Source organism: Oryctolagus cuniculus, chromosome 17 (assembly GCF_964237555.1).
Source record: "Oryctolagus cuniculus chromosome 17, mOryCun1.1, whole genome shotgun sequence".
NCBI classification, from domain to species: domain Eukaryota; kingdom Metazoa; phylum Chordata; class Mammalia; order Lagomorpha; family Leporidae; genus Oryctolagus; species Oryctolagus cuniculus.
In genome coordinates this window covers 67,280,261-67,293,428 of record NC_091448.1, presented here as the reverse complement: position 1 = coordinate 67,293,428, position 13,168 = coordinate 67,280,261, and the positions used below count along the sequence as shown (strand labels likewise).

General features: G+C 47.4%; 1 protein-coding gene across 1 annotated transcript; it reads left to right on the top strand.

Annotated features, from left to right (window-relative positions):
- Positions 1-4,659: 4,659 nt before the first annotated feature.
- Positions 4,660-12,932, top strand: LOC138845940 (leucine-rich repeat-containing protein 37A-like). Its single transcript, XM_070059989.1, has 2 exons — positions 4,660-9,234; positions 12,888-12,932. Exons 1-2 carry the CDS (start codon positions 7,324-7,326, stop codon positions 12,930-12,932), a joined length of 1,956 nt encoding a protein of 651 aa, XP_069916090.1. The 5' UTR covers positions 4,660-7,323.
- Positions 12,933-13,168: the final 236 nt, after the last annotated feature.

Below are 13,168 nucleotides of genomic sequence, written 5' to 3'. Positions count from 1 at the left end.
TCTTGTTGTTGTGTGTACCAAGAGTTAATTTCCTTTTATTGCTGAATAGCATTTCATTATATGAACCTACCATAGTTTATCTATTCACCTATTTGTGAACACTTAGGTTGTTCCAGTTTGGGGGTATTAGAAATTAAGCTGTTTGCACTTACGCCCCATGTAGGACCTCTGTTAATGAGCTGTACTATGAGAATTAACTGCAAAACTTGTTCTCAAACAGTACTTTTTATGTTGTGGGGTGGGGGGTTGGTGCAAAGTGTTGAAATCTTTACTTAGTATAGAGTTGCTCTTTTGTATATAAAGTCAATCAAAAGTGAATCTTAATGAAGAATGGGATGGGAGAGGGAGTAGGAGGTAGGACGGGAGTGGGGGTGGGAGGGCAGGTATGGAGGAAAAAACACTATATTCCTAAAGTTGTACCTATGAAATTGGCATTCGTTACATAAAAGCTTTAAAAAATAAAACAAATAAAAATTAAACTGTTTACGATGGCAGGCATTTGGTGCAGCCGTTAAGCCACTACCTGGGATACTCCAATCCCACATCAGAATGCCTGGATCCAAGTCCCGGCTCTGCTCCACCCTAGCTTCCTGCTAACATGTACCCTGGAAGGCAGTGGGTGATGCCCCAAGGACTTGAGTTCTTGCTCCTCACATGGAAAACCAAACTAGTTTCTGAGCTCCTGGCTTTGGCCTGGCCCAGCCCTGCATGTCGCAGACATTTGGGGAGTAAACTACCTAATGAAAACATGTGGTCGGCACCGTGGCTCAATAGGCTAATCTTCCGCCTTGCGGCGCTGGCACACTGGGTTCTAGTCCCGGTCGGGGTGCCGGATTCTGTCCCGGTTGCCCCTCTTCCAGGCCAGCTCTCTGGTATGGCCCGGGAGTGCAGTGGAGGATGGCCCAAGTCCTTGGGCCCTGCACCCGCATGGGAGACCAGGAAAAGCACCTGGCTTCTGGCTTTGGATCAGCGCGATGCGCCGGCCACGGCGGCCATTGGAGGGTGAACCAATGGCAAAAGGAAGACCTTTCTCTCTGTCTCTGTCTCTCACTGTCCACTCTGCCTGTCAAAAAGAAAAAAAAAAAAGAAAAGATGTGTTTGTGTGTGTTTCTCTCTCTTCCTTCCACAGAAACTTTCGAAATGATAAATTTGAAAAAAATATAATGAAAATAGACTGACAGTTTCTTAAAAACACACACCTACCATAAGTTGCAGTCTTTCCATTTCTGGGTATTTAGGGAAGCACCACCTGACACATCCCAGGGCACTCCCTGGCAGGAAACAGGGATCAGAAATGGAGCCAGGCACTCCAGAAGGGGATGTGCTTGTCCCAAGCAGCATCTTCATGGCTGGGCTAAACACCTGCCTGCTCAAATTACTTTCACTCACCCATCAGTGAGCGAGTGTTCCTTTTTCTCCACATCTTTTCCAACAATTACTGCAGTCAGTCATTTTTCTGGGACCAGAGTAGTTTCTAATAGTGAACACTTCCAACAGGGATGGAGAAGAGTACTCCAGAGGTTGGGGGAAGTCCTCCTGTGCACTCCCAACCCACAATGAGACTTGTGAACTGGAAGGAGACACCCCTGAGTCAAACGACAGATCCATGGTGCCCAATGCTCACCCTGTTGACTTTATTTTGGATACACCACACCCACTTCCATGCCTATGCCTCCTTGGGCCACCTCTCCCTCCTTCCTTTATTCTCATATTCAAGACCAACAATTGGCCACCAGGCTCCTACCCAAATGTCCTGGCCACATACCTCAAGAACTCCTTTGCTGGCACCTTGGCTCACCTGTTTGACCCACCCAAGGAACCCCTTTACAGGTAACTTAATTCTCTGTCTCTATTCATAGGATCTTACCTAGCCATATGGCCTGCTGCCTCTGCCAATTTAAACATACTATCGAGGTTGTCTGCAACACCATCAAGCTTCACTGTGACAATGAATGCCTGCCAAATACGACACATTGCCGTGAGTCGGAACTTCCTGAGGATCTTTTTTTAATTTTTATTTGTTTTAAATTTCTTATTTTAAAATTTTAGGGTCAAGTTTAAAGTAACAATGTAATTAATTGCTGAATTTTTATTCATTCATTCAGATTTAAACTCCCTAAATTGCTACACTGCTCCCTTGCTGAAAGTCAGGTTCGCAATCACCGCTATGTAATTTAATAACATAGTTACCGCTATGTAATTTACATATGCACAAAGGATCATGGAAAAGAGGTGGAAGGGGAAGGAAGCAATGTTGGGAACCACACACGTGGTGTTCTGTGCTCTTGGGTGCTTTGCTTTTCAATGATAACTCATTTGCACACAGTCTATAAACTGGTTTTCTATGTGTTGGGCCTCAAGGGCCCTCTGTCTTATAGAACAGGTCTACACTGCTCACCGCGGTTGTTTGTTTTTGCACTTGTATAAAAGAGTACAAGTGATGCTGTTTTATTTGGAGCCGGGGAGTTTCTGGTTCCATAACCAGAAATGGCTGCCTGGCTGCTCTGATGGAGTCGGAAGGCTCCTCCATGCACTTGTAGACTGTCCAACTCTGAACCTGCTCTGAGTCTCACGCTTTTCTATCCACAGAACACTCGGGTAATTTTAAGTATCCTTCTGTAGATGAGGGTTATTACCACTGATGTCGTGACTTCCAAAATGTGACCGCTTTCTTCCTTAGACAGCTTGAATTCGGATCTCAGTCAGGGATCTGAGGCATTAGCACAGTGATAACTGTATACCCATCTACACAGTGTTGCTCACCTTCCAGACCAGTTTCCTACCAATTATATTATTCCCTTCGTCTCAAGAGGTGAGAAGGACAAGCATTGTTAATCTCCCTTTACAAGGGTGGGAAAGAACACACTGAGGTGAGGAGCAAGGCCCCTTGGCTTGACCACCTCTGCCCTCACTCCCCTTACATGCCTATCTCTTGCCATGGACACCTGTGATGGTAGCAAGAACACAGGGCCACAGGGAGGGAGGGAGGGAAGGAGGAAGCCTGTGCTCCCTCAGCATGAGGCAGGACTGTAGAATGATGTGGCTGAGAAGCAGGGGCAGAGCCACAGAAGGGGCAGCTGGGTGGGGCCATTTGTCCTCCAGCCTTATTCTAAGCCTGGAGTGGTTGGTCATTGGAAACCAATGAAATAATACTGATCATAGTTACTGCTTTTTAACACTGCGAACTCTTTGAATGCCACTCTCAAAAATATCTTTTTCTCCTTTGTTGTTGCCATTTCATAGGTTTGAGTTTGGTTTTACTTTTCTCTCTAAAGTCTCAATGGTACCCCAAATATTGGATTTGACTCCTAATTTAATTGATCAGAGTGTAGGGCTGTGGACTGACATAAAGCTGTCCCATCAGTCTTCTGTGCCAAAAAGCAGTCTCTTCTTTTTTTGACAGTTGAAGAAGCATCTATAGGGAACCCAAAGGGGGCATTCATGAAGATATTGCAAGCCCGGAAGAACAACACCAGCAAGCAGCTGACTATTGAGCCAGGGAACCCAGTATCAGAGAGAAACAGCGTGGACTTCCCAGGCCGCATGAGTGAACAGCGGGACCTCAACGATGAAAGTGATGTTATTAGTGCACTGAATTATATATTGCCTTATTTCTCAGAGGAAAATCTACAAAATGTAGAATCAACATTATTACCATTCATTACACTGCTTTTTTCAAATGTGCAAGATAGAGATAAGTCCCTGAGCTACGTGAAAACCCACATAAGAAGGCCCTCTCATCCTTACAGAAATAAGTTGAGAAAGCTCTATTTTCTGGAGAATTTGTTACATGAAGTAATTCAAGAAAAAAATCGATAAGGTTAAGAAGGAAGAAAAGGCCATGCTTATGCAGCCTATCCTGTTAGGTCATCAATTTAACCCTCAAATCCTCCAAAAGAAATCAGAAACTGCCCCGTCACAGGAGAACAGCCTGGCAACCATGCCAAGTGTGGGGTACAGGCTGCAGAGAGTGAAAAAAGTCATCAAGGGGCCAAAGGGCTTACGGGAAAGGCACCTCCAGGAGATGAGGAAGAGCCTCGGGAGGAGACGGGGCACCTGGCCCTTTGTGGAGAGCATTGGGGGAAGAAGGCTTGGGAGAGCAGGCTCCAGGGAGCTGAAGGAGCTTCAAGTGGCTCAGAGGCCCAGGCAGGTGGCCGGAAACTCCTTGCACATGGAGCCCTTGCTCACAAAGGAACGTGAGGCTGCAGCCCCCTCTTTCCTGAAGAAACACATCCTGGGCAGGCCTTCTACCTCCCCTGCAAAATCTCTCTCTGAGATCAACAACAAAGGAGGACTTAACCTACACCATTTTTGTCTTAGAAGATGCCAATGCTAGAGCCAAAAATAAGGCGGCAGGGAAACCAATCTGGCATTCCAGACAGAATTACCGCTTTCATAAAACTTGCTCTCACCTGGTCCTCCGAACCCCCAAGGCCAAACTGAGTCGAAAGTTCAGAAGGAAAAATTCCCTCAACAGGCTGACGGCTGGGAAGAGGCCTCCGTTCCCTGCACTGCGGAGTCTCATAAACTCCCCCTCCGGAGAGGCTTTCTCATCCCCTGGAGGCCTGCATTCTCAGGGGAGTCCTCCTCTGAGAGAACCTTCTATAGAAGACACTAGGGAGGAAAACCATTCCGGAGGGCGTGTTTTCGAAGAAAATGTTTTGACAGAAAATACCACTGCACATGAAGAAACGCTCCCTGGCGACAAAATGCACACAGATCCTTCAGCTACAGATTCTGCTGGGACCGAGTTCGACCTAATGCCGACTGTGGACCAAACCAAGGAAACACAGTGGGAATACCCCAGCGAGGGCACTGAAGCCCCCACCACGCCCGCAGGCTTCACCTACCCCGTGATGCTGTCCCAGGGGCAACAGTTTGAAATTCAGCTGAATCAGCAGCTACAGTCCCTCATCCCCAACACGGACATGAAAAAGCTCATTTCTCACGTCATCCGCACTCTGAAAATGGACTGCTCTGAGGCCCAGGTGCAACTGCCCTGTGCCAAGCTCATCTCCAAAACAGGCATCCTGATGAAGCTCCTCAGTGAGCAGCAGGAAGAAAAGATAGCCAAGGAAGAATGGGATGCAGAGCAGTGGAGGACCGAGACCTATATCAATGAGAGTACAGAAGCCCCGAGTGGACAGAAAGAGCAGGAGTCGAGTAAGGTGAGGACAGGAGACCTGCACTTTCCCATCACTTAGGAGACCCCACGCGGGAAGACCAGGGGCTCCCAGTCCAGATCCCTTGGCTCTCTGAGCCCTGGTCTTCCCACTCCTTGAATGTCCCACCTGAATCGCCTGACTCGCTCACACCCATGGCAGACCCTGGCGGCTTTGATGACCTGGGGTCTTCTGCTCCCTCCCGGGTGCTGACCTCGCCTCAAGAGTCCACTGTGAGTTTGCTTCCTTTTTCTGGAACTGCCCCCAGAGCCAGAACAGCTTGCTGTTCCGTACCAGTATTTCGATAGGCTGACTCGACAACAGAGGCTACCAGAGGCCATTCCCGTGCTAGACGGGGATCAGGATCAGCCCCCGGCTCTGCCTCCTCGACTGGAACGAAATGCTCACCAGTCATTGGAAGCATTCGTTCTGCCTCTAGACAGTCAGAGTTCACAAGGAAACAAGTTGATTGTTTCACCCCTGACCCCCAAGAAAGATCTAGCTCGGCGTCGACGGCTTCCTAAGGTTGGTGTTGGAACTCCAGACAAAGCAGCCAAGCTTCAGGGTCAAAATCAAGTTTTGCCGGCTGACTATGGGGTCTATCCTGGTGGTTTTCCTACAGAATCCCAGGAGAACCCAGGAGAACCTGCACAGCCCTCTGAGCAGGCTGAACCATCTCAATTCCTGATGGAAGGCCAGACTCAAAATCCAGAGACTCAGGAGCCCATCCAATCCTCCTCTGCACAGCAAGAAGAACAAGTTCCGCCTCCACAGCCTGTTGAACCAGATGAACTTTCTTCACCCCAGCAAGAGGGCCCAGGTGCAGACCTGCAGCAACCCGAGGAAGAAGCATCTCCGTTGCAGCAGGAGGCCCCCGCTCAGAATCCATTTGCTACTGCAGAAGTAGCAGGTCAGGCATCAGTGTATCACGATCCTAACACTCCATCCTCACCTCAGATTGTAGCTCTCCAAGCAAACTTCCCCAGCGTCACACTGAAACCTGCAGACACGGAGCTGACAGAAGCCTCAGGGGCAGGTGAGGAAGTTCAGTCTACTCCAAGCACGGAGCAGGCTCCAGCTCAGCCTCTGGGGCATGCTGAGGGAGTGGGACTCCCCTCAGCCCAACAAGAGGCCCCAGTGCAGACTCCAGAATTCCCTGGGAGGGTGGAATCTTGGACTCAAGAGGGTCTAGCTCAGACCTCAGATCTCCCTGAGGAGACTGGACCTTTCTCTACCCAAAACGATGCCACAGCTCAGCCCTCAGAGTATGCTGAGGAAGTCAGCCCATCTGTAGGCCAGCAGGGGGCCCCAGCTCAGCCTCCAGGCCTGCCTGTGAACACTGAATATTCCTCCAGCAATCAGGAGCAGCCTGCTCAGCCTTCTGAGTCTCCAGAGATCGAACCTTCTAGAAGCCAACTGGAAGCCCCGGAGAAGCCTTCGGCACTCCCTGTGGAAGTCAAATCTCCAGTACAGCAAGATCCCCGAGCTCAAGCGCTAGAATCTCCTGAAGAGACTATCATAGCTCAGACTCCACAGATTCAGAAGGGGACGGACTGGTCTCCAGATCAGAATCAAGTTCACCGTTATAACCTGCCCAATGTTACCATCAAGCCTGCAGATGTGGCGCTGACCATAACTCTGGAGCCCACCATGGAGTGGGACTCTTCTCCAGCGCAGCAGGAGGGCTCTGCTCAGACTCCAGGCCCTCCTGTGGAGACAGAACCCTATATTAGTGATCAGGAGCAGCCCACTCAGTATGTTGAGTCTTCTGTAGAGAACAAACCCTCTCCAGCCCAGCAGGAGACCCCATATCAAACTCTGGGCCCTTCCCTGGAGACAGAAGCTTCTCCAGCCCAGCAGGAACCCCCAGAGCTGACTCCGGTCCCTTCTACAGAGACGGAACCTTCCCTATTCCAGCAGGCACCCAGAGCCTCACACTGCACGCCCTTCCGTGGAGGCAGAACCTTCTCCCCGTGAACAGGAGCAGATAGCTCAGTATGCGGAGGCTCTGGTGGAGACTCAGCCTCCTCCAGGCCCTCCTGTGGAGACAGAGCCTTCTCTCAGAGAACAGCAGCAGATTGCTCAGTACGCAGAGGCCCTGGTGGAGACTCAAGCTCCTCCAGGCCAGCTGGAGGCCCTAGCTCTGACTCCAGTCCCTCCTATGGAGACCGAACCTTATATCAGTGAGCAGGAGCAACCAAGGCGGCCCTCTGAGTCTTCTGAGGAGGTTGAGTCTTCTGGAAAGAAGACAGAAGTCCCAGCCCAGCCTCCAAGTCATCACACAGTGACCATTTTACCTCCCGGTCACCATCAAGTTCAGCAGTACGACTTGCCCAATGTGACTACTAAACCTCCAGACCTGCAGCTGACCCTAACACCAAAACCTGCAGCAGAAGTGGAAACATTTCCAGTCAGCCACGAGGTCACAACAACTCAGGCCTCAGTCCCAGCTCTGCCTCCAACGCCTCTTGAAGAGGTTGAACCACTGCCAATTCAATCTCCAGAAGTTATGCAGGATGAGAAACCCTCTATGACCCAGCAGGAGGAAACAGCTGAAATTTTACAGGCCCCCGAAGAGGCTGCACCTTCTCCAATCCATCAGGAAGCCCAAGCTCACGCCTCAGTGTTCCCTACGGAGCATGAGCCTTTGAAAGACCAGGAGGCAGACACAGCTCAGCAGCCAAAGCCCCCAGAAGAGGATGAGCACTCCCCACTTCCAGGGGTCCCAGCTCAGCCTGAACAACTGAAGGAACCTTCACCAAGCCAGCAGGGGATTTCCGTTCCACCTCTAGAGCGCCCCGTGAGTGCTTACCAATTACCACTCCAACAGGGAAACACAAACCAGCCTTCAGATATCTTCCCAGAGATGAGTGATGCTATCCCAATGAATATGACATTTTCACCTCATATTCCAGAAGAAATACTCAGAACTCAGCATTTAAGGATGTCTAAAACCAAACCAAAACATGTGGATATTGACCTTACCAGAACCCTAAAGCCCACTCCAGAAGTTTATCCTTACTGGAGTCAGCAGGAAGGACCTGCCCAGCCTACAGTTCCCACCAAGCAAGTTGAATTTTCTCCAACCCAGCTTGGGCCTCCTCTTGCCAAGCCTCCAGCACTGCCTGAAAAGATGGAACTTTCTCCAGCTGAGCCTCTAGAGCCCCTCAAGAATGCAGAACAAGCTCCAGTGCAAAATGTAGCCCCAGCCAAGCCACAAGACTTCCCTGACACTCAATCATCTGTAACCCAGCAGGAGCTTCAAACTCAGCAACCAAACCTGACCAAAGTCACAGGTCAACCTTTGGATGTGGAACTCACCATAACTACACAACCTGGAATGGAAGGCGGACTTTCTCCAATCATGCAGGAGGCCCCAGTTCAGCTTCCAGGGCCATCTAAGGAAGGTATAGCTCAACCCCCAGGATATCAGGGGGTGACAGTTCCAACACCAGCTCAGGATCAAGCTCCGTTTCCAAAATCACCCCGCGTCACATTTCAACCTTTTGATCTGGCACTTACAATAACTCCACAGCCCATTACAGAGGCTGAACTTGCCACAAATGTGCAGGAGACTCCACCTAAAGAATCTGTAGCTCAGCCCCCAGTGCCTCATGAGGGTCAAAATCAACCTCCACTATCACCCAGTGTCACAAATCAACCTTTAGACCTGACACTTACCATTACTACAGAACCTACTACAGAGGCTGAGCATCCTGCAGACCTGAGCAAGACTACAGCTCCATCTCCAAACCTGACTCCAGTCACAACTCAACATCTGGACCTGGGACTTACCATAACTCCAGAAACCAGCAGTATGGTGACTGAACCCTCTACAGACATGCAGGAGACCTCCAGTCAACCTCCCATGGAGGGTGTAACCCAATCTCCAATACATCAAGAGGTGACAGTTCCAACACTGGGTCATAATCAAGCTCAATATCCAACCTTGCCTCACATCACAGTTCAGCCTTTGGACACAGTGCTTACCATAAATGCAAAGCGTACCAGGAAGGCTGAACATTCTACAGCCCTGAAGAAGACTAAAGTACCTCCCGTGCTCCATGAGGAGGTACTTTCACAACCAGACCAGGTTCAGGCTCAGCATCCAACCCTGACAGAAGTCACAGTTCAACCTTTTGATGTAGAACTTACCCTAACTCCAGAATCCCTTGTGGAGGGTGAACCACTCCCAACCATGCAGGAGACTTCAGGGCAGCCTCCAGGGCCACATAATGAAGTGGTCTGTCAGCCTCCAGTTTATTATGAGAATGTAGTTCCAAAACCAAGTCAAGATCAAACTCCGCATCCAATGTCACCCAGTGCCACAGCTGAACCTTTGAAGTTAGAGTCAACCATAACTCAGGTACCCACTACACAGGATGAACATTCTACAGCCTTCAAGTCTATATCTTCTCCTCCTTATCCAATGTACCCTGAGGTGACATTTTCACCTCCAGTCCAGATTCAGACTCAGTATACAAACCTGCCTCAAGTCACAGTCAAGCCTCTGGACCTGGAAATTACCCAAACTCCACAACGTACTACAGAGGCTACACCTTCTACTACCATGCAAATGACCCTAACTCAGTCTACAGAGCCACTAAAGGAGCTCGTAACTCAGTCCCCAGGGGACAATGAGATGACAGTTCCAACAGCAGGTCAGCATCAAGCTCAGCACCCAACGTCACCCAGTGTCATAGCTCAGCCTTCCAAGATGGAGCTTACCAGAACTCTGGTACCCACTGCAAAAGCTGGCCATTCTCCATCCCTGAAGAAGACTACAGATCTGCATCCAGGCCAGGTTCAGACTCAGCACTCAACCCTAACTGAAGTCACAGATCAACCCCTGAATGCGGCTGCCACCATAAATGTCTGTGAGCTCTGCACCTGCAAAGATGAGACACTTTCGTGCACTGGCCTCAGCCCAGTGCAGAAGCTTCACAGAGTTCCTGTACCAGAGCCCAACAGCTACAACGGCACCTTCAGCATATTGTAAGAATCTCCCTTCCTCATGGTTCCCTACAGCCTGCCTGTCTCAGCAGCTTTTCCTCAAGAGCCTCCTGAGCCCTCCTCAAGTCCCCACCTTATGTTGACTGTGTGTGTGTGTGTGTGTTTTGGCAGGCAGTTAGACAGAGAAAGAGAGAAAGGTCTTCCTTTTGCCATTGGTTCACCTCCCAAGTGGCCACTTTGCTTGTGAGCTTTCCTGATCCTCCTTCTCTTCTTCTCTCTGTCCCTTCTACGGTCTCATGTGATTGCCCTTACTCCTTTTCCTGATTCTTTATTTATTGACATTTGCCATATTATTACCTCATTGCTTTACTCCCACTCTTCAACACAGCCCTCATCCCAACATATTAGAGATGATACAACAGGTTTAAGGATAGATTCTGGAGCCAGGTTGCCTGGCTTTGAACACAGGTCTCCCAGTGATTAGCTTTGTGACTTTCGACAAGTTATTTAGCTTGGATTCCATCTCTTCATCTATAAAACTGGATTATGGCCGTGATCAGTTCACTAGACCGTTGTGTATTTAGATGAGTGGATGCATACAATACATCACTTCCAAGCATATGTGAATGTAAACTCGTAATAAATACCATTATTGCTGAGCCCCTCAGTTGTAGCCTGACCTTACCTTTGTTCCTCTATACATAGTAGCCATTTTGTGCCATTCCAGGGTGTCATAGGAACCACAGATAGAGCACAGTTATTCTAAAACTTTACCTGAGGTTTACAACATGGCCATTATTTGTAAAATCAAGAAAAAAAAAGGGGGGGGGGAGTCTGTTTTAGGCAAAGATTTGTCTGATGGAATGATCAAGATTTAGACTGTCTGGCTACAAGAGATGGACTTAGGAAGCAATGAAAGATATGCAAACAAACTTGAATATTGGCTGAGGGGTTTCAAAGTTCATAATGAGATATGGAGTGTCATTAAAAGCTTGTGAGTAAGAGAAAGATGATTTAAAATGGGGGGTATTTTAATCTACTATTTTCTTTTTAAAGGTTTTTATTTATTTACTCGAGAAGCAGTGCAACAGAGAAAGAGGTCTCATTCGCTTATTCATTCTCTAAATGCATGCAATGGCAGAGAGTGGGGAGGCCAGTGCCGGGAGCACAGAACTCAAACCATGCATGTGTATACAAAGGCTGTTGATTTTTGTGCATTGATTTTATATCCTGCTACTTTGCCAAACTCTTCTATGAGTTCCAATAGTCTCTTAGTAGAGTTCTTTAGATCCCCTAAATAAAGAATCATATCATCTGCAAAGAGGGATAGTTTGAGTTCTTCCTTCCCAATTTGTGTCCCTTTAATTTCTTTTTCTTGTCTAATAGCTCTGGCTAAAACTTCCAGAACTATGTTGAATAGCAGTGGTGAGAGTGGGCATCCCTGTCTGGTACCAGATCTCAGTGGAAATGCTTCCAACTTTTCCACATTCAATAGGATGTTGGCTGTGGGCTTTTCATAAATTGCTTTGATTGTATTGAGGAATGTTCCTTCCATACCCAGTTTGTTTAGAGTTTTCATCATGAAAGGGTGTTGAATTTTATCAAATGCCTTCTCGGCATCTATTGAGCTAATCATATGGTTTTTCTTCTGCAGTCTGTTAATGTGGTGTATCACATTGATTGTTTTGCACACATTGAACCATCCCTGCATACCAGGGATAAATCCCACTTGGTCTGGGTGGATGATCTTTCTGATGTGTTGGTGCATTCTATTGGCCAGAATTTTATTGAGGGTTTTTGCATCTATGTTCATCAGGGATATTGGTCTGTAATTCTCTTTCAATGCTGCATCTTTTTCTGGCTTAGGGATTAAGGTGATGCTGGCTTCATAGAAAGAATTTGGGAGGATTCCCTCTTTTTTGATTGTTCTGAATAGTTTGAAAAGATTTGGAGTTAGTTCTTCTTTAAATGTCTGGTAGAATTCAGCAGTGAATCCATCTGGTCCTGGGCTTTTCTTTGCTGGGAGGGCCTTTATTACTGTTTCAATTTCTGTCCCAGTTGTGGGTCTGTTTAGGTTTTCGATGTCTTCCCGGTTCAATTTAGGTAGGTTGCATGTGTCCAGGAATCTATCCATTTCTGATAGGTTTCCCTGTTTGCTGGCATACAATTCCTTGTAGTAATTTCTGATGATTCTTTTTATTTCTGTGGTGTCTGTTGTTACGTTTCCTTTTTCATCTCTGACTTTATTGATTTGGGTCCTTTTTTAGTTAGTTGGGCCAATGGGGTGTCAATTTTGTTTATTTTTTCAAAAACCAGCTCCTCGGTTGGCTGATTTTTTTTGTCATTTTTTTTTTTTTTACTCAATCGTATTGACTTCTTCTCTGATTTTAATTATTTCTCTTCTCCTACTAGATTTGGGTCTGGTTTACTACAGTTTTTCTAGATCCTTGAGGTGAATTGAAAGCTCATTTATTTGGTGCCTTCCATTTTCTTGATATAGGCACCTATTGCTATAAACTTTCCTCTTAACACTGCTTTTGCTGTATCCCATAAGTTTTGGTATGTTGTACTGTTTTCCTCATTTACTTCCAGGAAGTTTTTGATTTCTTCTATGACCCAGTGTTCATTCAGGAGCATGTTGTTCAATCCCCTTGTGTTTGCATATGCTCTAGGGATTCCTGAGTTGCTAATTTCCAACTTAGTTCCCTTATAGTCTGAGAAGCTACATCGTATGATTCTAATTCTTTTGAATTTGCTGAGACTTCCTTTAAGGCCTACTATGTGGTTGATCCTAGAGGAGGTTCCATGCACTGCTGAGAAGAATGTAAATTCTTTAAGTGTAGCATGAAAAGTTCGGTAAATATCTATTAGATCCATTTGGGCTATAGTGTTGTTTAAATCTACTGTCTCCTTGTTGATCTTCTGTCTGGTTGATCTGTCTATTTCTGAGAGTAGAGTATTGAAGTCCCCCAGTACTATTGTATTGGAGTCTAAGTCTCCCTTTAAGTCCCTTAACAAACCTTTTAAATAAACCGGTGCCTGCAATTAGGTGC